Here is a 25,127-nt window from a genome sequence, read left to right as displayed (position 1 = left end):
TCTTGTTACATGTTGCCTTAAATTTGTTCATTTAAGATTATTGTCATTCTACATCTTGATATGCATATAATTGCAATTTATAAAAGCTTGATTTGATTCTTGGATTATTCCAAATCTGTCCTCACACATGACATTGCTTAAATATTTCATGTTGTGTTTATTAAGTCTTTTAATAATGATCATGATTGAACATAATTTCGTATTTATGCAAAATTATTATAAGGCATATTGTTGTGATTAATTATGTTGGACCTTTGAATCGGCCCTCTCTGTAAAATCACATATTTGGAAAATGATTTTCCTAAGTGTTCATTGCCTTTTTATGACATTTATTTTTATCCATCACAAGTTATATGATGCATCAATCCTTTTTGTATGGCCTTATTGTTATATTAGAGATGATTGTTGAGGTGAGTTAAGGGCACCTTGTGTTATGTCATTTTAGATTGTCCAATTACCATATTAAAGATGGTTGTTGAGGTGAGTTATAGGCACCTTGGGACTCTAGAATGATTTGTTGTATGATCTCTAATTATGAGTGTGTCACTCGTTTTCTTTTGGCCATTGATCTTATAGATGCTCTTATTTATATATAAATGTGATGGATATATGGTGTTTTGGAACCTTAAATGTTTTAAGGTATATTTAATTCAAGGGTGTTGGGGATTATTGCCCAATCTTTTATTGCTTATGAATCTTATGAGTGCATTTGCACATTTGTTATTTAGTGTTTTGTGCTTATGTGCACAAGTGTTCAAAGTGTTCTTGTTGTGCGTATGTGCACATATTTATTTTCAAAATATTGTCCAAGGTTTTATTTATATGTTTGTCATTACAAGTTTTATTGCCTCAAAAGTCTTCTTTTCGTATACCTCTTATCTAAGTGTCATCATATGTAGACAAGACATATTATTACATCATCGTGTGTTGGTAGCCCTTTGTTGGCTTTGTTCTCTTGGTCTAGTAGCTGAACACACTTGTCTTGAGTGTTATTATATGTAGACAAGGCACGTTGATTCACACCATGGTGTGTGATCTTTAGTTCATGTTAGCATTTGTGTCTTTGTTCTAGTCGCTGAGATGTATGCTCATGGTTGGCTTCTTTCACTCATTTCAAGTGTCATTTTATGTAGACAAGAGATGTATTGTGTTTTAGCCCATGGTTGGCTTGATACTCTTGTTCTAGTAGCTGAACATACTTGGTCTTGAGTGTATTTTTACGTAGACAAGAGATGCTTTTGGTCCATGTTGGCGTGTATTCTGTTGGTCTTATCGTTGATGCACGCATTTCAAGTATTATTACATGTAGACAAGAGATTCTTTTTCACACCTTTATGTGTGTTCTTAGCCTTTAAGGGCATTATATTTATGTTCTTGATCTATTGGCTTATACACTTGATTTATGGGTTTTGGAGGACTAATGAGGTAGTTGCTTGTAATGGATGAATTATTGATGAAATTTGTGAAATTTCATTCATATTTTGTCTTTTAAAGATACAAGTGAATCATATCATTAATATGCATATTTTAAAATCAAATTGATCTTTTGGTCACCTTTTATATTTGATATGCAAAATAAGTTTTTGTAATTGCAATCATTTGAGTGAGATGTTCCTAAATGTGTAAGGTTCTCTACTCAAATAACTCTCATTATTTTGCCTCTTAAGTTGACTTAAAACCTTTTGAACTCTTGTGTTTTATACACTTTTTTTTATGCTCTTGAGCATTTCCCTCTTGAAATCGTTTTCAAAGGACTTGCTAAAATCAATAACACTTGTCTTTCTATCTTATCGGCTCATGTAATATTACTTGACTAAAGTATGATTGGAGCATGATCATTAATGACTCTTTTAGATGTTGATTCATTTCATGATATTGTATGCATATGCTCATTATGGCCTTTTGGCCCTCATTCAATAAATTATGTGCAACTTATGCCTCTTCGTAGGCTTCTTGTGGTGTCCCTTGTGGACCATTATGTTATTCCTCGTTATGAGGTTATGTTTGTCCAATGTTGGACTTTATGAATGCATTATGCATTCTTGTAATTCGTTTTCGCTCCCTCTTCAACATGGTATATGATTATGAAAAAATGGTTTTCTAAAATCATTTTGCATACATAAATAATTATCTTGTTCCATCAAATCCTGTGATGAATTATGCATAGAATATCTTTTTGCACCATTACTTTTGGATGAATTATATGATATAATTTTTTTTTGTTAATTCATCTTATTTGGAATATTTCACTTGATTAAAGTGCAAAGATATCTTTTACTTGGACATTTTCTTGATTTGTTCCACAGGATCTTGAAGATGAGAGGAAAAGAAGTACCTTGGATAGATCATGAAAGTAGTTCATCGTTAAAGACTTTGGAGGAAGACATTTGCAAATTTCAATAGCTTTCGGACTGAAGGCTCTTGAAGCCTTGAGATTCTTCCTCATGCATTTTTCAATCTTTTTGTTCCCCCACGCAAAGTTTGAGGGGGGGTGTTAAAATGTATCATTCAATCTTTGTAATCTCATATATATTTTATATATATAAAGGATGTTACATATACATATATGGTATATATGCATATGTATCTTCCTAATTATATATATAAAATATATATTTCTCTATTATTAGGCATAGGGGTAGTTTAGTCATTTTCCTTTTTTACGCATATTCCATTTGGAATATGTTTGTAATTTTATTTTTTTTTTTGTTTTTTTATTTTTTTTTTCATTTTTGTGGTTTGCGCCACCTAGGGAGGCTCCCCAAAGAGTCGTTGGGGGCTCCCAACGACTCCTTTGGGAGCCCCCTATGTGGCTCCTCTCTTGTTATAAATAGGGGTCTCCCCCTTGTAATTTATTTACTCCTTTGGAGGAGCTTTTGCTCCATGTAATGGGTGTTACACCCTTCCTCTCTTCAATAATATCAACTTATGCCTTATAGGCATTTTTGCCCCTTTGTGGGTTTATGTGTTAGCACATTATGTGCTTGTGTTTTCCCCTTTAGTGAGTATATTCGCACTTTATGTGCATGTGTATTGGTTCATTATTGAACCTAATATATTCAAAGTTGTTTCCTTACGCAGGGTCCTATGCCAAGCTGAAGAAGGCCCAGGTTCGAATACCTCTGCCACTTGGGGCTTAAGAGTTATCTGGTAGGGGTCTGCCTAACCCCAGCTTGCCTTTCAAAAAACAAAAAAAAAAGTATGACAGCACCAACTAGTAGGGTTGGCATCATCCATCAAATTTTGTAGACAGCTCCACCAAGAGAGAGAGAGAGAGAGTATTAACAACTTAACCATAATGAAAAAAAAAAAGATGCACCCTTAATGGAGTGTCTTTCTTATCAATTCCAAAAGGCTTCTTTTGGACAGATTAAATTCCAGTCTGAATCATTAATTCCTTGGAAGCTAGTAATTACAATATTGAAAGCTACCATTGTAAGAAGAACCAAAACAAAATAATTTAAGATAAAAAAAAAACTTACAAACCAAACCAACACCAACCCTCCATCAACCTTTATTTCATTCCAATCTGTCATCTTTCTCCTTGCTTTCCTAGGTTGAAGAAACTATGGGGAGAATCAAGGATGTGTAAACCACCCAACATGCTTTGTGACATGAACAACACACTCTATTTCCTAATCTTCCATTCAACCCCAATCAATCTCAGCAAATTAAAACTAACAAAAGCATGCATTTATGAATGTGTCTTCCATCTAAAAGATCTCATGAAACCCTGAAGCTTCATAAGTAACCAAGCCTTAACCCTTCTTATAGACCACTGCCCTCGCCATAGTGAAATTTCAATCAAGAGTTTAGAAGGAAAAAAAAGATCATTACAAAGATAAACCCGGTGAAGAAACAACAGAAAAATAACTCACATCAAAAATGTCTAAAATCCTGTAATTCTAAAGAAGTACAGGACCCTATTTCCTGTAAAAATGATTAAAAAGAAAACTCTTACAAGAATGGCATCAATGTTATCCATCAAGAAAGCCTTTTATTTCTTATTTGGTTGATGCCAATAGAGCGAGCAAGTGCAGTGGACCATGAGGCAGGAAATAAAAAAGGATTCATCTACATACATAAACCATAAAAAGTTAAAATTAATGACAAATATATATATATATAAAGAGAGAGAGAGAGAGAGAAATGGGAACCTGCCAAATGGGATTCCCTACAAAATATGCTAAATGAATCTAAGTCGTTGATCATCTTTTGATCGCACGACTCTGGTTTACCTCTTAAATATTGAGCTTTTTCCCCCCTTTTCCAACCCTAAACTCTCTCTCCCTCTCTTGCTCCCCTCTCCTACCTCCCTTCTCCCCTCTCGTGACAAGCTCTCCTCCAGCGACAACCCAGACCATCGTCAGCGACCGCCCAAGAGCTGGTGCAGCCTTCAGTGACACCTCTCTCTCTCTCTCTCTCTCTCTCTCTCTCTCTCTCTCTCTCTCTCTCTCTCTCTCTCTCTCTCACACACATACACCTCCCTTCTCTCCTTCGGTGAAAGGGGGAAACGAGAGGGGCGAGCTCGTGGGCTGCACAATGGATGGAACAGAGAAAAGTAGAGGGTGAGCTTGTGGCTGCCGCTTAAGACTGTACATTGTCCAGCTCAGACGAAAGAGAAGGCTAGGTGTCAGCTCAGGTGACACATAGGAGGGTGAGCTCAGCTGAGAGGTGACGCCGGATGAGACAAGCTGGGTGCCACCGGATCCGACACGGGGGGGGGGGGGGGGGCTGCGAAGAAGGTCTGGGTCGACGTTGCTACCATATCGGACGCGGTGGGTTACCATGCCGTCGACTTTATTGCCAGATCAGAGGTGGTGGGTTGTCACAAGAGGGAGAGAAGACCCAGCCAATGGGTGCCATCGGCGGAGTTGTGGGATAAAGTGGCCATCGCTAGAGTGGTCTCCGAAGCAATCGATGGATAGGGAGATGGCGGAGACAGAAAGAGGCGTCTAGGATGGGAGATTGGGCTGCTAAATGAGGTGTTATATGGGACGATCCAGAACCATCTGATCAAAACACGATCCGACGGTTATGGTTCATTTAGCACATTTTGTAGGGAATCCCAACTCTCTCTCTCTCTCTCTCTCTCTCTCTCTCTCTCTCTCTCTCTCTCTCTCTCTCTCTTGCATGTGTGTCAATTGCAGAAAGGCCTAGTAGCACACAGATCAAGACGTACTTGTTCTGTTAATGCATAACCCTCTCTCTCTACATATATATAGGAAAAGTTGTAGTTGCTTAATCACATTCATGCTAAATGAAAATGCATGCGTGTTGAGCATCCATAGTATGTGCCTGATGGACAGTCAGTGTGTTTTCTGCATAAAAATACCATTTCACGGTCAGCAGAACTGGGACCTTTAGCGACGCTTCAACCTTAACAGGGCCCGCCTGGCATTAAAATGTTTATTTTTAGCGGCACTTCAACAGCACCACTAAAATCTTTTTTGTGTGTTTGTGCACTGAGCATTCATCACACGCACGATAGATGCTCAACGCATGTGCATTTTTGTTAAGCAGCTAACATTGTGTGTGTGATAGGTATTCTATTCATAACTATTAGTTTCTACTGTCTATTTTGAAAATCTACATGCATTTTAAAGATGTGAACAGTTTGCATGTATAGCCTAAGGTTAAGCAAATCTTTATATAAAACTCCTGTTTCACAAAAGATGTGAACAATTTGCATGCATAGGGGCACGGCTAAGGTTAAGCAAATTTTTATATAAAACTCCTATTTCAGAAAAAGTTAAAGAGTTTCTTGAGATTTATTATCCTCTGTGAACAAAATATAAAACAAAGTATTGATTTGTTAGTTGTATGCATATAATTCATAAGAGAACACTTCCCATCTCGTCGGGGATATATGCCAGACCGTCAATAGTGTTCCTAATTGGCAGGCGTGTGAATCATGTGTGTGTGTGTACTTCCCATCTGATCATGAATATATATATATATATATATATATATATATATATATATATATATATATATATATCAGAATGTCAATAGTGTTCCTAATTGGCAGGTGTGAATCGTGTGTGTGTGTGTGTGTTCAGCAGACTCAGTCAGCTCATATTCATATAAACTGCCTTATTCATGGTTGGCAACCTAAGTTGATTAGGCTAGTTATGTGATAAGGGTGAGATTAGAAAATCACCATGCCAAAGAAGCATTTGATTCTTGAGCTTGTTCCTATAGGGTGCATACTTGTTGAACTCTTCTTTCCTTTCAAGTGTAAAAACATCTTCTAGCTCAAGAGTCCAATCCTGAGAATTGATTGCAAATTAGATTAGATAAACAATAATTATAATAAGTTAAAATTTTAAGCCAAAGAAACACAACTGTGACCCACCTTATGTGTAGGAGCATGTGTGTTTAGAAGGTATTTTTTGACCAGCTGATAGTCTGCACTATCATGGTCTAGTGGTACAATGTCACAGCAAAGCTTCTTATACTTCTCATCAAGAGATTCATCATTCTCAACATCAAAACCAACAAGTCTAGAAGCAATTTCAATATCTTGAAGAGCCTCTAACATTTTCACCTACCAATTTCACACATAAATTAGTCATCCATTGTTCAATGATGGATGCTAACAAGAGATACAAGTATATTAGTTAGTGTCAAAAACCATAAGTAAAAAATCGAAGCATTAAAACAAAAGGTAACATAAACATCACTGCCTCAGATACCATGAAGTCCACTCAACAAAACATAAAAAATCATGTGAACAATGCAACCAATAAGCCCATGAAAGTACATACATGGCAATTGCAATACAAAAAGAAAGGTATGCTATATTTCTTCTTTATTTTATTTAACTTGATGCAAGCTAATGTTACAATAAGGATACATATACGTATGTACGTAGAAGTTTGCTAGTCATGTATTGTTTCGACTTTCTAAACTCAGGGTAGTTTGTTGTGTTTGTGTCATTTCCCTTAATCTATTGACATCTAATTCATCCATATGTCTATATGAAAAGAATGCTAATTCGGGGGAGTCTTCATTGTGCTATCACTGTGTTGAAGCAAACCCAAGTTTTTGTGCAAGCCAAATCTTGATATTTTGAGTTGAGATGGTTCTTTTCAGTGTTGTATCATACCATATTTTACAATATGTATCGTTACTTTTTTTGAAATACAATATGACACACAATCATATCGCGATACGAGTGTGTATTGTACTCGTATCAGGTGTATCATATGATACACCCCTCATCGTGTTGTATTGTACGATGCAGAACGTATCATACAATACAAGTGTGGTGCACTTAAAAAATACCCGAAACTTACTTTTTAAGTTTTGGGTTTTAAAGGCCTCTTGAGGGCTAACTCAGGGTTAACGAAAGCGCCATACCATATGGGGAAGCGCAAAACGTGGTGCTTCCGAAACTTGAGGAAGCGCCAAAAAAAATTTGGAAAGCACGCTTCCCCTTGTTTTTTATTTTTTTCTTACTTTTTTTCTCTTTTTTCGCTTCCCCTCGATTCATAGGTCACTTCTGAGACGATTCCTGGTGTGCTTCTAAGTCGTACCGCGCTTTCCGCTTCCTAAAATTTTTGAAGTGCCTCACTTCCTGCTCCCGCTTCCCCGACTGGCAACTCTGGGCTGACTTCTCCATTTGTCTAGAGGTTGTTAGAAGGGAACCCATGCACCCTAGGAGCAGTGAGATCGATTTGGGGGCAGATTCGTGCGCAAGGGAGAGGACTTTTGCACTTAATTGCTCATAAACTTGGTCGTTTAACACTTAATTATTCATAAACTTTGTTATTTTGTTTTTATGTAATATGAAAGTATGAGTTTTGTAGCATGTTCTTAATTTCAAGATATTTAACATTTTGCATTGTTCTTGTGAGATATGCATGTAATATTATCTATGATTTTATATTAGTTAATGTTTGATTATGTCTTATGCGGCTCATAGAGACATAAATGTTTCATATGTGATTTTATGGTTGAATTTTGTGCAATTCATCGTTGTTTCATTGATATGATTTTTTTATAGTTTTTCCTGATTTTTCTTGATTCCCATTTATCCCATTTCTATGGTGCAAGCAAACGTGAGACAGAAACCCTCATGCAATTTGAATACTCACTTCTCATGTGATTTGAAATTACATTGTCCACCCCAACATTTCAAATCACATCCTTGCAAATCAGATTAGATGGAATCATGTGATTTCAAATCATATGAGATGCAAGCGTGGCCTTAACCTCAAGGAGCCTGTATAGGTACATAATTAATACTCATGCCATATACAACACCATAAGAACTTATCATTCAAGGCATGTTCATCAAGGTTGTGACACATTGAGATGCATAAGTCCATTTGTTTATACCATCATGACATATAGGTGATGGTTTTCCTTTCTCATTTTTCTTTTCTCTTTTTCTCTGTCATTTAAAACAACCTGTACCCACAAAAACAGTGAATAAAGCTCATGTTTAATGTTTTGTAATGTCATATAATAAAGGTTGAAAATCTGGGGAGAAAATCATGTGTCATAGTAGCCCTCAGTAGCAATATGTATTCGTATGAAGAAGGAAATTTCAAGCCATTTCCCAGAGCATCAAATGATTATGTGAACAAGTATTTAGATTTGGCAATAGAGGATGCCAGAAAAGTATGAGAGAGAGAGCAGATGCAAGTCAAGAATGAAAAAAGATGCATGGCCATTTGGTATCGTCAGCAAATTCAAGATCATACACAAACAACAACCATCATAGATTATATACACAAACTGATAGACAAACGGAGAAACAAGATCTAAAAGGACAAGTATTTAGTTGTACCTTTGACTTAAAGTCATCTTCATCCTTAATGATATGTGGATGGACTGAAGGAATTATAGTGAAAAAGCGGTTACTTGCATCAACAATCAAGCTCTCTTTCACAGATGCCATGTAGGTCGTATTAGACAATAGGTTTTGGATCTCTGTTAACACTTCAAATCCTGAAAAAGGAAAATACCACCAAATAAAAATCACGTGAAACTAGATATGATTAATGTCAGAAAGCTCCAAATTTTCACTACAATGGACTGTCAAGCAATATTACACATACAATTAGGAATAAATCGATATCCACATATTGAACAAGAATCTGAAATAATTTGGAAAGTGTGGGAGATACCCTTTTGTATATTGCTTTTGCTCAACTTCCCAAGAGGCATCTCCGACATATTAATCTCAAACTCCATCATAGCAGCCCTATGAAAGGTATATTTTTTATATATCAGGAGAAAAATAGAAGAAATAAGGAGAAATAAAAAGAGCAGGAAATTTGTAACCTGTATTTGTCAACATCAAAGAGCATCTTCATTAGTTCTATCAATTGAGGAGCAAGTTGACTCTTATCGTTATGATCTTTTTTTGTTGGATGTTTTCCAACCCCATAATCCTACAAACACAACCAAAAGAATATTATAAAGTAGATTGATCAATATTGAATAAATAATAATTCTAAATCAAGAAAAAACATTATATACATACAATCTCTAATGGGAAAAATCTGCCAGGCTGCTTTTCAAAAAATTTCTTCTCTTCCCATGCTTCCCATGTATTTCCAGTCTTCTCTAAGAATAAGCGTTTAAATTCATGGATTGCATCAGACTTTGACATCTCCTCCAATTTGCATCCACCGATCTTATCATTTCCAATTCGACCCCACTTTCGGAATACATAACAGTTTGCACCTCGATCATCTTCAATGACTTGAAGGATATAATAACTTCATACCAATGCAGAAATTCATTAAGACAAGGAACTCAAGAAATGGCAACATGCTATGCAAGTATAATGCACTGAAAGAAACATAGAACACTTATGACAAGGATCAAGAATTTAAAAATCTATAGGCATGCAAGCAAAGCCAAAACATTTCATTTATCTGTAACATTATGCAGCAACCTACGGTTGCGCAATTCATTCATAAGTTCAACCATGGATCTATGTAGTCAAAAGCGCCGACTAGACGACTAGTCAGGCTAGGCAACAGGAAACCTAGGAATCGGCCAGATTCCTAGGTTTAAAAAAACAAGGTCTTTTTTTCCTGACTAGGTGCCTAGTTGACGCCCTCGCCTAGGCGCAAGGGCGAGAAACCTTTTTTTATGTGAAAACATGCGAGGGGGATGGGGAGGGGAGGGTTATAACTTATAAACCCCTTTTCCGCTCTCTTTTTGTTCTCTCTGGCTCTCTCGCTCTATCTTGCATGATCGCCCACCCTTTGTCGTTGCCCTCCCCACCGTCCATCGTCGCCCCTGCCCACCGCCAGGTACGCTTCTCTCCCCCCTCCTCTTTCTCTCCCCCTTCCTCTGCCTCTTCTTCTTATTCTTCTTCTCTCCCCCTTCCTCCACCTCTTCTTCTTCTTCTTCTCTCCCCCTTCCTCCACCTCTTCTTCTTCTTCTTCTCTCCCCCCTTCTTTTTCTCCTTCATGCTATAGACACATGCACAGATGGCAGCCGGACCCCAAGTACGTCTCTCTCTCTCTCTCTCTCTCTCTCTCTCTCTCTCTCTCTCTCTCTCTCTCTCTCTCTCTCTCTCTCTCTCTCTCTCTCTCTTCCTTCCCTTCTTCCTCTTAGTTTTTATTTTCCTTCCCTTCTTCTTCCTCTTCTTTTTCTTTTCCTCCTGTCTCCCCTCTTCTTCTTCTTCTTCTTCTTCTTCTTCTTCTTCTTTTTTCCTTTTCCCATGTTCTTATTTTCCTTTTGTTCTCTTATTCTCTACCTCTTCTTCTTTTCCTCCTGCCTTCCCCTCTTCTTCTTCTTCTTCTTCTTCTTCTTTTTCTTTTGGCTGAATGAGAGAAAGTATATTTTTTTTTCTGAATGCTTGTTTTAAAAGCATGCATCTATTAAGGCGTGTCATGAAATTTGTGTTAGTAACCGTCTTTTTTCTGTAAAAGTAAGAAGGCGTGATTTTTTTTATTTTATGGTTCTATCAAAGCATGTTATGTATTTTGTGTTAGTATATGATTTTCTGTTTTTAATTTTTTATATATCATGTTTCTGAAATGTTTCTTTGAATGCACATGATTCTGTTAAAAGTATTTCTTGCTTACTTGCTTTAGTTGATGTATTATGTATACATCATAATAAGATGATCTTGTTATATATATATATATATATATATATATATATATATATATATATATATATAATATGTTTGATTCTTTACATATTCTAATTTCTAAAATGTTTCTTTGAATCAATTCTTCCTTAACCTCCTCTCTCCTATCCACATGTACAAGGTAAAACATTCAGTACTATTACACTATCCAGAAAATACAACCAGCTCTTTTACATTTTATTAAATGCTTGATGGATCAAACATTACAGACATGAGCTATAAATTCATTTAGTAAAATAAATGTTCTAGATCATATGATTGTACTATGGAATAGGTTTTTTAATTACTTTAAAAATCAACAGCCCATGATGCACCAAAAAAAATTATTAAAAAGTTATCAAGCATCAAAACACCTTGATCCAAACTCCATAAATAAACGCATCCTAGGGCCAGATTGAGTAGATAAGCCTTACACACATGACTTCTTATTAGATGGCAAGGTACTATCAAGTATCAATAGTGGCACATATACATATTTTGTGGGTAGCGAGTCTTAACTTTGGTTCTATCAAGGATACCATATTCTCTAGTAGAAAATCAAGGTTTTAGGTATTATTTAGTCAATCATACCTAGTAGACAGGTTTGCCATGGATTGAACAGACATGCTTTGGACATAACCATTTTGTTCCAAAATTAGATTTTTTATTTTAATATTTTCATGCATTATGACCTGTTGATTCTAAAATTCTTCTGAAAACCTATATGCACATCAAAACTTCTCAATCTAATCCAATGCACATCCTCCACTACAAAGGCTGGAGATTACAAAAGATTTGATGCCAACACTAAAAACATCCATGTGGCTACTGAAGAATATGGCACCTTGAATGGAACCAAAATTAAGCCCTAATATATATATATATATATATATATATATTTATAATTATATATTTATATATTTATATATATATATATATATATATATTTGCTATGGTTGATTGTATGTACAATCAGCCTAGCATTTGTTACTTTTTAATTTTTACTAATTTGGTAAAATTGATCGTGCAATGCGATCTGCATGGCTCTTTCAATGGGGATCAACATCTGAATCATGGGACTCCGACATATATGCATGTTTTCCCAGCAATTCAAAATTTTATTGCTGTAAATGCATCAAATTTTTATTTGAGAATTGTAGTTTTTGTCAAACAAATATGATCCAATGGTTGATCTCTAACAAATTGACCATGATGGACACATACAAGGTCAAATTGAGTCAAAACAACATGCAACTATTGAGATCCCAGACCAATCATATGAACCATTTAGTTACGCCCTTGAGTAAAAGAAACAATTTGCTTCCATAACATATATTTAGTGGAATCAAGTTTTTTAAGGATTAACTAAGCCAATAATGATGACTCCAAGAAAAAGAAGCATTGATGGAGCAAATATGCAACAAGAAACAGAAAAGGAAACCAGAGGAACAAAAAAAATCAGATCAACCTAGATTCTTAGCAGTTAAATCTGTTCCTACTCTCCTGCTTCCAAAGATCCAAGATTGAACGCATAGGAAAGAAAAAACAAGGAAAGGGATATAGATGGAGAAAGAAAACAGGATATAGATTATGAATAATGATAGGAAAAGAGAAGCACCTGATCTTGGTATAGAAAAACAACCTTGATCAATTTAGGGCCTTAATGGAGTAGGTTGCATAGATACCATGTGAACTACGAGATAAAAGCAGAAGAGGTGGGCCATGTAAAGCAGGGTGGTCATTGTTAATATATATATATATAGATATATATCATAAATACATGATATATATATATATCATCTATGTCACAGGGACTCGGCAAAACAGATGCCGCACCCGCGTCGACGCGATGCGATGCGGGTGCGCGTGCGGGTGCAGCACCGGGTGCGGTCAACACGACCCTGGGTGCGGTCAACACACCCAGGGTCATTTTTGTCCACTATTTGGGCGTAAAAAAAATCCCCGAAGAAGAGGATTAGGGCAAAAAAAAAATTCCCTAATCGCTCCTCTCTCTCCCCCGAGCTCGAGCTCTCTCCCATCGCCGCCCCAGCTCCGCCTCCCAGGCTCCTCCTCTCGGCTTCTCCTCTTCTTTCGCAGGTATGTACCCTCTCTCACTCTCTTCTTGGGTCGGCAGGGGAGGGGCCGAGCACCCCCCCCCCTCTCTCTCGGTCTCTTGTTGGGTCGGCAGGGGAGGGGTTGAGCCCCCCCTGCTCCCTCATTTTTCGACACAGGAGGGGTCAAGCCCCTCCCCCATCTGGCTCTTTTTTTGGGTCGACAGGGGAGGGGCTGAGCCCCCCTGCTCCCTCATTTTTCGACACAGGAGGGGTCGAGCCCCTCCCCCATCTGGCTCTTTTTTTGGGTCGACAGGGGAGGGGCCAAACCCCTCCCCCATCTGTTTTATTTTTTGGGTCGACAAGGGAGGGGTCGAGCCCCTCCCCCATCTGTTTTTTTCTTTTTGGGTCGACAGGGGAGGGACCGAGCCCCTCCCCCATCTGTTTTTTGTTTTGGGTCGACAGGGGAGGGGCCGAGCCCCTCCCCCATCTGTTTTTGTTTTTGGGTCGACAGGGGAGGGGCCGAGCCCCTCCCCCCATCTGTTTTTTTTTTTTTGGTCGACAGGGCCCCTCCCCCCTCTGGCTCTCTTTTTGGGTCGACAGGGTAGGGGTTGAGCCCCCCCCCCCTGCTCCCTCTGTTTTCAGGAGGGGAAGGGTCGAGCCCCCCTCGCTCTCGCTCTCTTGTTGGGTTGGCAGGGGAGGGGCTGAGCCCCCCCTTCTCCCTGTCTTTTCGAATTGATTTGAAATTTTTAATGTATTTTTTTTTTGTGTTTTCAGGATAAAAATGACAGATAAAGGGAAAGGACTTGCATGATCCTCATCCCAACATGTGAGTTCTGCTGCTAGTTTTGTTGATAGTTGCAGTGGGATTGATGATGTGGGGCCACTATGGTTACATGTAGATAAACTTGCAAAAACTGGAGAAAGAGGTGGTAGAAACAAGAGATTTCAATGCAAGCTCTGCGAAAGAGATTTTGTTGGGTCTTACACAAGAGTGAAGGCTCATTTGTTGAAGATACCAGGACATGGCATTTCAGCTTGTAGAAAAGTTGATGAGGCAATGCGAAGACAATACAAGAAAATACAAGAAGAATATGAGAAGAGAAAGGCAATGGCCGATTCTTCTGCAGTCAGTGTGCCATTTGCAAGCCACCAAGAAGATGCTGGAAAAAAAAAATCAATGTAGGAGGTAGAGGAACGATACAAGCAGCATTCAATACATATGGAAGAGAAGAATTGGATAGAAAAGTTGGGAGGTATTTTTATTCTGGTTCACTCCCATTTAATGCGGCTAGAAATCCTTATTGGAATGATTTAGTTACATCCTTGGCAAATTGTAATTTGAGTGGTTATGTGCCTCCAAGTTCAGAAAAAATATGAACCACACTTCTTGCAGAAGAGAGGGCAAATGTGGAGAGGTTGCTAGAGATTAAAAAATATTCATGCGAGCAAAATGGAGTTTCTATTGTGTCTGATGGATGGACAGATATTCAAAGGCGTCCATTAATCAATTTCATTGCTTGTTCGCTTAGTGGCTCAATATTCTTGAAAGCAGTTGATGCATCTGAAGAATATAAAAATGCAGAGTATTTGAAGGGATTGTTTATAGAAGTGATAAAAGAAGTGGGTGATCAGAAAGCAGTATAAATCATTACAAACAACGCTCTAGTTTGTAAAAGTGCAGCATTGAGTTTGGAGAGTGAGTACTCTCATATTTTTTGGACTCCCTGTGTAGCACACAGCTTAAATCTAGCCTTAAAGAGCATCTGCAACCCCAAAGAAGAAGAAAATTCACAAGCATATGCTTTATGTTCATGGATTGAAGATTTAGAAAGAAATGTCAAAAGCATTAGGAATTTTGTTGTTAACCACCATCGTGCTAATGTTATATTTAATAGGCATTCTGATTTGAAATTGTTGAAGGTCGCTGAAATACGTTTTGCGTCCATCATTGTGATGATGAAGAGGATTAAAAGAGTGAAGAATGCTTTGATTAACATGGTGACTGATGAAAATTGGACATTCTATCGTATTGATGATGATATCAAGACTCAAGAAATTAAGAAATTCATTCTTGATGATGAGTTTTGAGACAGAGTGGTATACTTCCTTCAATTTACGCAACCTATTTGGGAAATGTTAAGAGAAGTTGATAAGGATGAGCCCATGCTTCACAGAGTTTATGAAATATGGGATAATATGATTGAAAAAATACAAGCTATAGTTTTCATGCATGAAGGAAAAAATCCTGCATTGGATGATTCAGATTTTTTTAATCATATTCATTCAATTTTAGTCAGAAGATGGGATAAGAACAACACTCATTTGCATTGCATGGCACATTCTCTTAATCCAAAATATTATGCAAATAAGTGGCGGGCTGGTGGTATTGGTCGTGTCCCTCCAAATTTAGACCCAGAGCTATCAAGACATAGAAATATGTGTATGACAAGACTTTTTCCAGAAGCATATCTTCTACATCAAGTCACACAAGAGTTTGGAAAATTTTCATCTTCGAGTTTATATGGACCGGGATTATTCGCGAGAGAAGAAGATAATATAGATCCTATCACATGGTGGTCAACATTTGGATCAGAAACACCTCTTCTGCAACGTCTTGCATTAAGATTGTTATCGCTACCTGCTAGTTCATCTATTTGTGAAAGAAATTGGAGCACATATTCTCAAATCCACAACATGAAGAGAAACAAACTCACCAGCAAGCGTGCAGAGGATTTAGTATATGTTCATTCAAATGTTCGATTACTTTCGCGAAGCAATGATGAATACAGGTACTAATTTGCTCTCTTAGTTATTTGATTATTTCTTAGTTTTCATTTAAATATACTTGTATTGTATTTATCATTTTCAAATTGGGTTTATAATGCAGACAAAGAACATCCACATTTTGGGATGTAAACCCAGAAGAGTGTGACTTCGAGGGAGAACATGAATTCAACGTAACAAACATGGCTTTAGCTGAGCCCAGTATTCCTTCTAATGATGCATTTGATGATGAAGAAAATTATTAACATCCATTACTTCATCAGGATATACTTTGGTATGTAATTTAGTTTCTTTTATACAATACTTATTTGATTGATATTTAGGTCGATTTATGTAATTGCTTTACTTATTTGATTGATAATTTGATATTTAGGTTGATATATTGCATGCATGATGAATCATATTATGAGTTTATGACAATGTTTACTGTTAAATGTTAAACTATTAAAACTTCAAAATTATATATATATATAAATTTTTTTACATTTTTGCCCCTGGCGCACCCCCGCACCCGGGTTTTTTGGAAGTGTCGCATCCCCGCACCCGCACCCGCACCCATGTGACATAGTATATCATGTTTTTATGATATATATCTATACAATGTATACATATATATATATATATATAAGATGTATACTTTTTATGTATTTCCTTTTGTAATGCCCACTAGGGAAAATTTGATCTTTTTGTTCACATGTAAATAGGCATGTCCACTAGGGACATTTTTTGTAATCCTTTATTTTTTGTTTTTTGTTTTTTGTTTTTTGTTTTTTATTTATTAGTTTAAGGGGTAATAAAGCGGCCTCCCAAAAGAGCTCTTGGGACCCTCCCCAATTGTCACTTTCTCTTTTTGGAGCTCCCTTTGGTCCCCAAAAGTGTGTATAAATAGGGGACTTCTCCCCTCTACTTTTCTCAATGTTTTTTCAAGCATTTTATCAATAAACCTTTTATTATTTTAAGCTTTGCCTTCTCCTTTGTAAGTGTGTTTGGTGTTTTCCCTTTGAGGCATATTGTATCTTGTCCATTAAAGACAACTTGTTTATGTATTTGTACCTTCTTGTAGTCACTTTGTGACATTATTCTTGGCACTTGTATTTCATTACATGGTATCAAAGCCCCTAGCTGTTTGAACACTCTCAGGACTTCAATTATATTTGAGTGTCTAAGACTCTAAGCTTCACACTCTTGTTCTTCTTCAACTCATCTGCAATGGCTGACAAAGATGCAAAGATTAATCTCTTATTCAAATTGAATGGGACTAACTATAGAATTTGGTCGTCTGGTATAGAAAACAACCTCAAAGGCAAGAAACTTTAGGGATACGTACATGGCACAGTTCCGGAACCACAACTAAAGTTCACCAAGAAAGAAATGAAGGAAAAGCTTTAGGTGATGAAGAAAAAGCAAAATTTTCACTAATCTAACCAAATTTAGAAAGGCAAATGAAGCATGATTTTTCATGAAAGGTATGTATACTCAAAAGGACCTTGCTAGGCATTTCTTTTTACAACAAAAAGTAAGAACAACCAAACAAGGGGATATGAGCATTATAGACTATTATAGTACTCTATCTCCTCTATGGGATGAGATTGCTCTCCTTAAACCACAATGGGAAGGAAGTGCTATTATCATGAGAAAAGAGGAAATGGAGACAAAAAAAAATAATAATTCATGGGCTTCGACTTGAATTCGAACAACTAAGACGATCCCTTCTTCATAAGGCGTCTACTCCTCTTAGTGAAGTTCTTGCCGATCTATGCCAAGAAGAAACTCGCTTGGCTCTTAAAAAATACATTGATGAGGTCCATGCAGTATCTAAACTGAAAAATAACATGAGGACATATAAACCCCCACTTTTGAAAAAATAACTATAACAATGGTGGAGGAAGAAAAATTGTCTATCATCATTGTAATGAACCAGGACATCTTAGACTCGATTATCCTAAGCTTAAAAAGAAGGTGGGAGATAGTCCAAGCGATTCAAGTGAAGAATCAAGAAGAGATGGAGATATAAAGGACTCCATTGCTCAACTTACGAAAACTCTCCAATAATTTATGAGAAACGACTCTTTCATACCTTCCACCTTCGGTGTCGCGGTCTCATTAACTCCTGATATGTCCTCTTGGATCTTTGATTTGGGTGCCTCCTTTCTACGACTCCAAATGCATCTCTTTTATACAAACCAAGTCTTAACTCTTTTAAACCATTTGTTTCTACGATCGATGGAACATCTTTAGATGTTAAAGGAATGGTAAACCTTAAAAAAAATTAGAATTATTTCAAAACTTGACTTAAATTTTTTCTCTGTTTCTCAAATAACCAATTTTAGATGTACTCTCTTTTTCACTTATCAATTGCTATGTGCGGGATTTCTGATCCAGGAAGCGGGTAGGACAAGTTCATAGAAGAGGAGACCTATATTATATGAATTTTTTGTCATTATCATCCAAATTATTTTGTAATCATGACCAATCTAAAAATGTTGTCACTTGGCATAAAAGGTTTGGTCATCCTAGTGTCTCTAAGTTGTATCTTTTTCCTTTTAAAAAAAATGTAATGAAAAAAAAATTTACATGCAATGATTGTATTCTTAGAAAAATGCATTATCTTCCATATCAATATAGCAACTTTATTTCTAAGAGACCGTTTGAATTAATGCATTCAAATGTACGGGGGATCGGCACCCTATTCATATTATGTTGTTTTTATTGATGATTTCACTAGATACACTTAGGTTTACTTTATTAAAAACAAATCTGATGTTTTTTTCATTTTTAAAGAATTTCATATCCTTATTCAAAATAGATTTCATAATAATATAACAATTTTTAGATCCAATTCTGGAAGGAAATACATGCTAAATAAATTTCAAAACTATCATAAACAAAATGGCATTATTCATCATAGATTTTATCCTAAAACTCCCCAACGAAATAGTCTTACCGAAAGAAAACATAGGCATCTTATCGAAACAACAAGAACTCTTCTTTTTTCTAAAAATATTTCAAAGAACTTTTGGCCTGAAGCCGCTATTTTCGCAATTTATCTTATAAATAGAATGACATCCTCACCTTTAAAAAATGCTTTTTCATTTGAAAAATTGTTCAAAATATCTCCAAAATTCAAAAGATTAAGAACTTTTTATTGTAGATGCTTTGTTCTTTTTCAAGGACAAGATAAACTTTCACCAAAAGCTCTTGAACGTGCTTTTATTGGCTATGGTGAAAATCAAAAAGGATATAGGTATTATGATGTTAAAAATAACAAACTTTATATTTCAAGAAATGTGACTTTTCTTGGAGAACAAAATGGATTTGAAACTCAAAAACCCAAGGAAGATATTGATTATTCTTTTCTCTTTGACTTATTACCTAGAAATGAGTCTAAAGATTCCAATGATACTATTTGTGATAATGTTTGTGATGAAAATTCTCATCAAAATGATGATTTTTCCAATGAGAATCACAATGATATCCATGTGTATAATCGGCGAGAGGGAAATGAGCATCAAAATGCTTTTGATATGTATTCACAAAACATTTTCTTAGAGGACCAAGTAGAAGAATCCCTACCTAGGCGATCTTCTAGGAGTATTAGACCTCCTCAAAAATTTGTATCATATGATTCATTTTTCCCAAATTATAGAACTTGTCTAATGTTGATTCATTACTATCATGAGCCTTTCAACTTTGATGAAGTCAAGCAACATCCACATTTGATTGATGGTATGAAACTTGAATTAGATGTATCAATAAAGCTAACACTTGGACAATTGTAAGTATCTCTTTAGGAGAAAAGGCTATTGGGTATAGATAAGTTTATAAAGTCAAATCAAAGAGTGATGGGTCATTAGAAAGATACAAAGCTAGGTTAGTTGTTAAAGGGTATGAATAAGAATATGAAATTGATTATGAGGAAGCATGTGTTTTGGTCGCTAGGATGACTAGTGTAAGAACTTTAATAGCCTTAGCATCTATTAAACAATGGTTTATCCACCAATTAGATGTCAAAAATGCCTTTTTAAGTGGAGACCTTTATGAAAAAGTCTACATGAATCCTCCCCTGATCTTGAGATTGAGAAAGGAAAAAATCTTAAACTTAATAAAGTTGTTTATGGTCTTAAACAAGACCCAAAAGCTTGGTATGAACGCTTTGGCAAAGTTGTTCTTGATAGTGGATTTACTTGTTATACCGATACTGCTTTTTGTTAAGAATACAAGTGATCACATAACTATTTTATTATTATATGATGAGGATATGATCATCACGGGGAATGATAAAAGGCACATTGTTTGTCAATTATCAGGTGCTCATGTTGTTTATAGTGCAAGTCAATTCTAAAATGCTCCCACTACTATTCGCATGGCTGCAATCATGCGAATTATCAGATATCTGAAGGAAACAATAACAAAAGGGTTATTATTATGCTCTTCTTCATCTCCTAATTTAATTTCCTATATTGACTCTGATTGGGGTGGTAACCCCAATAATCGTATTTTTATCTATGTAGTCAAAAGCGCTAGGCGGTGCCTAGTCGATAGCCCCCTAAAAAGACTAGTCAAGGACTAGGCGAGACTAGTCGGACTAGTCGGTAACCCAATTGAAATATAAAAAAGTTAAAAAAATATACATAAAAATATGTTTAATTCTTTCACTAATAAGATGTTTTCATTACACAACTACAAAATTATACATGCTTTCACAAAATATATTAATATACATAACCAGCATATACATATATATAATTGTACACACTCAAACATATATAGTTTTTTTTTTCAATTATTCATAGCATATTAAGTATAATCAACAAAATATGCTTTCAACCTTTCACATAAGCACAATAACACATACATATATAAATAACATATTACATAATTCATAATACTAAACATCGTTTCAGGCTTTTATAGAAAAAATCATCAAAAACAAAGTAACACACATATAAAAAACATAATCAATTAAAATTAATTGTGCATGCCTTCAATGTTTCACAGAAAAAATCCCATAAGCAAAATAGAACACACAAACACACACTTATATATAAATATAGTAACTAAGCATGTTTTCATGTTTTCACATATCACACAAACACACAGACATATATATAATTATATATATATATAACAAAATATAAATAAGAATAATAGATGACTAAATCGCCTTTCTGACTAGGCGGAGGCAGCTTAGTCACTGAGTAGGTGCCTTAGTCGGTGCCTAGTTGGCAAAATTGGTACATTTTAAGGTACCCACCTAGGAATTGCAAAGCCTAGGCGTTTTAGTCGTGCCTAGACCGAATAGGCGGACTAGTCGAGGCTTTTGACTACATAGTATATGTGAGTTTTCTCCAGAACCTGCGAACGAGAAATTAAGAGAAGGAAGAGAGAGAGGCTGCAATGAGTCACGGTTTTCATAATGAGAAACTGTGACCTATTTCATTAATATATAGGCAAAAGCCCTAATACATAGCCTACACAATAACCCTGACAAGTTGAGGGTATTTACTAGTATACCATTATGTTGTGGACATAGTCCATACAAGTAGTTTGGGTCCGGATACAAACTTAAATACAAAACAAGTACAGTGTCTAATAGTCGCCCTCAAGTTGTGCATGATTTTGGATCATGGACAACTTGCTCTTTAGGAACCAAAAACGGCACTTTGTGAGTCCTTTAGTGAACAAATCAGCCACTTGGTCTTTTGTTCTAATATAATGGGGCTATCTCTTTTTCTTCAATCTTCTGCCTGATAAAATGTTGATCAATCTCAATGTGCTTGGTCTTGCTATGATGAATGGGATTAAGAGATATTTGAATAGCACTTTGGTTGTCACAAAAGAGAGAACAACTAGCAATCGGCTCTTTTAGCTTTGTTAACAAATGTCTAGTCCATGTTACTTTTGTTGTAGCAGTAGCCATCGCCCTGTATTCTACTTCTATGCTAGATCTAGCCACTGCTTTCTGTTTTCTACTACTCCAGGAAACAAGATTGGCACCAATGAAAACGCCATACCCTGAAACTGACTTTCGATCATCAGGATCTCCAGTCCAGTCTGCATCTGAATAAGCAATGATGTCATGAGCAGTATTCATGGATCTGCTTTTGGTGTACAAAAGTCCATCTCCAACAATACTCTTCAAGTACCTCAGTATCCTTTTTACTGCATCCATGTGTCCTGTCCTTGGCTTATGCATGAATTGAGAAACTTGATTGACTGAATATGTAATATCGGGCCTAGTAAAAGTAAGATATTGAAGCATTCCCACTAGACTCTGATATTTGGTGGGATCATGATACAAGTCTCCGTCTTGCACCCTTAGTTTCTGGTTAAGCACACTAGGAGTAGCAAGAGGCTTGCAATCTTTCATTCTACCCTTTTCTAACAGATCCAGGGTGTATTTATGCTGGGTCAAAGTAAGTTTATTTCCTTGATTATCCACCTCTACTCCAAGAAAGTACTGAAGGTTTCCAAGGTCCTTCATTTTGAACCTTTGACTCAGAAGATCTTTAGTTTCTTGAACATGATTCTCACTACTTCTTGTAATAATTATATCATCAACATATATCAACAAGAAGGTAGTAAACTCCTTACCTCGAAGAATAAAGAAGGAGTGATCCAATTGCGATCGATAAAAACCATGTCTTTGAATTTCTAGGGAGAAACTCTCAAACCAAGATCGAGATGCTTGTTTCAGTCCATAGAGTGCTCGATTTAATCTGCATACATACTCCTTTGAATCTCCTTCTGTATATCCTAGCGGTTGTTCTATGTATACTTCTTCCTTCAAATCCCCATGAAGAAAGGCATTCTTCACATCTAGCTGACTTATTCTCCAACCATAATCTACAGTCAATGAAAGAACAATACGAATTGTGCTCATTTTCACAACTGGACTAAAAGTTTCATCACAGTCATGTCCAAACTCTTGAGTGAATCCCTTTGCTACGAGACGAGCTTTGTATCGTTCAACACTCCCATCCGGTTTGTATTTGATCTTGTAGACCCATCGTGAGCCAACAACATTTTTATATGGAGATCGAGGGACAACTGTCCATGTTTGACACTGGTACAAAGCTCCCATCTCTTCATTCATAGCTTGAATCCATTTTTTGGAATTAATGGCTTGATGAAAATGTCCAGGCTCGGTCTCTTTCTCAAATAACTGAAAATCTATAGTGAAATTCTCATAACTGACCCACCTTTCAATAGGATGTCGAGCTCTTTCAGATCGTCTGATCGAAATTGCTACTGTATTAGAAATTGGAGAAGTAATGTCGTTGGATGGATGAAACATAGGTTCTTCTTGTTTAATATCATCCGGAGTCAAGAGTAAGTCCCTTTCTCTTCTCCTATAAACTTGCCCAACAAACTTGTTAATCTCTAGAGGATGTTCTATTTCAAGTTCTTGTATGCCACTGTATCCATCTTGACAGGATGTTCCTTGAGCACAGGAGGAAGAACACTCATTGTTGGTTGCAGGAAAGAGCTCTGCACTGAGCCATGGATCATAAAATAGCGCATTCATATTAGTTTGGGCAGAAACATATTCTCCATCTCCAAAATCATTTTCATCAAAAACTACATTCCTAGATATCTTAATTCGTCTGTTGTCAGGATCATAACACATGTACCCTTTGTGGTGATCTGCATATCCGACAAATCTACACTTGGATGCCTTAACCTGAAACTTGTTTTGCAGAGAAGAGTCAATATGAACATAACACATTCAGCCAAAAAATTTTAGTTCATCATAATCAGGATGTTTCCCAAATAGGATGAAATAAGGTGATTTATTTTCTAAAAGCTTCATGGGCAGACGATTAATAATGTGAACAGCAGAGTGAAAGGCCCTTGTCCAGAGTCCTATGACTTTCATGCATCATGCTCATAGCGCTTTCCACAATGTGACGGTGTTTCCGTTCTGCAACTCCATTATGTTGGGGTGTATGCGGACAAGATACTCTACGATTTATCCCATTATCTTGGAGGTAATTAATAAAATCTCTGGAGGAGTATTCCCCCCCCCCCACCATCACATTGGAAATGTAAAATATGACAAGAAAAGTGAGTTTTGACAAATGCATGAAAACAACGAAAAATAGAGAAGACTTCCGATTTATTCTTCATGAAATATATTCAAGTGAAGCGAGAGAAATTATCAATAAAAATAACATAATATTTGCTGCCAGAATTAGATGGACTAAGAGTCGGTCCCCATACATCGGAACAAACGATTTCAAAAGGCCTTGAAGCTCTCTCATTTATTGAATGAAAAGAAAGAACATGACTCTTACACATTTGACAACTTGAACACATTTTATTATCTGGTCTAAGAATCAGGCTAGACTCAGGAATAAGACCATCAGATACTAGTCGTTCAACAAAGACTCGACCACAATGACCAAGACGCAAATGCCAAAAATCGAGCTTATTACATTTATTTGAAGATTGCAAATTGAACACATGAATATTCTTTGACGACATAGACTGAGGAGAGGACTTCAAGATAGGTCGAACACAAGTAAAAGGATCCTCCTGGAAGACATACATATTTCCCCGGCGTTCCCCTCTAGCGAATGTCTCCTTTGTTTGTAGATCCTTGACATAAACAAAAGACAGAGTAAATTTAATGGAAGAATTGGTATGATCAACAAACTTAGAAACGGAAACAATATTTTTTGTAATATTTGGGGCATGAAGAACATTGGAAAGATGAAATGGGGATTTAGGCAGGGGGATAGAAACATTTCCAATGTGGGTGATGGGGTGGTGTGACCCGTCTCCAGTGACGATGTTACTTTTTCCAAAATAGGGAGTTAAAGTAGAGAATTTACCCGCATTACCTGTGACATGAGTAGCTGCCCCTAAATCAATGTACCAGACTCCTTTATCATCGCGTTTCAGATCAAGTTCAGACAATGTGGCCAAAAGAAGCTCTTTCACATCTCCACAAAATTTTGAAGGGTTCTCCTTTTTTCCTGACGAGCTCCCACCTTTCTAGAACTTTCCTTTGTTTTGTGGATTGTGCCAACAGTTGGCTTTGACGTGACCTCGCTTGTTACAGAGATAACAGTTGGGCACGTTTTTCACATTATAAGAAGGAGAGGCATTCGGGGTGAGTAGTAACCCACGCCCCCCCTAGAGTACCTCGTCCTCGTCCCTGGCCAAAAGAAACACCA

At 36.6% G+C, this 25,127-nt stretch overlaps 1 protein-coding gene across 3 annotated transcripts in view; it reads right to left on the bottom strand.

The window, feature by feature from the left end:
• PARP1 (poly(ADP-ribose) polymerase 2) overlaps positions 1-25,127 on the bottom strand; it is a 104,962-nt gene that overhangs the window by 30,785 nt on the left and 49,050 nt on the right. For all 3 annotated transcript variants that reach the window (XM_089995408.1, XM_089995409.1, XM_089995410.1), the window contains exons 11-16: positions 9,500-9,737; positions 9,298-9,407; positions 9,141-9,217; positions 8,801-8,961; positions 6,359-6,550; positions 6,164-6,272 (exon numbers count right to left, since the gene is read on the bottom strand). In XM_089995408.1, coding sequence (XP_089851534.1) covers positions 6,164-6,272; positions 6,359-6,550; positions 8,801-8,961; positions 9,141-9,217; positions 9,298-9,407; positions 9,500-9,737 — 887 coding nt within the window. The remainder of the gene's footprint in view (positions 1-6,163; positions 6,273-6,358; positions 6,551-8,800; positions 8,962-9,140; positions 9,218-9,297; positions 9,408-9,499; positions 9,738-25,127) is intronic.

The sequence above is a fragment of the Nuphar pumila genome, chromosome 2, assembly GCF_984573655.1.
Source record: "Nuphar pumila chromosome 2, dmNupPumi1.hap1.1, whole genome shotgun sequence".
Classification (NCBI taxonomy): Eukaryota; Viridiplantae; Streptophyta; class Magnoliopsida; order Nymphaeales; family Nymphaeaceae; genus Nuphar; species Nuphar pumila.
Note: the sequence above shows the minus strand (reverse complement) of the source record. Positions and strands in the feature narration are given on the sequence as shown.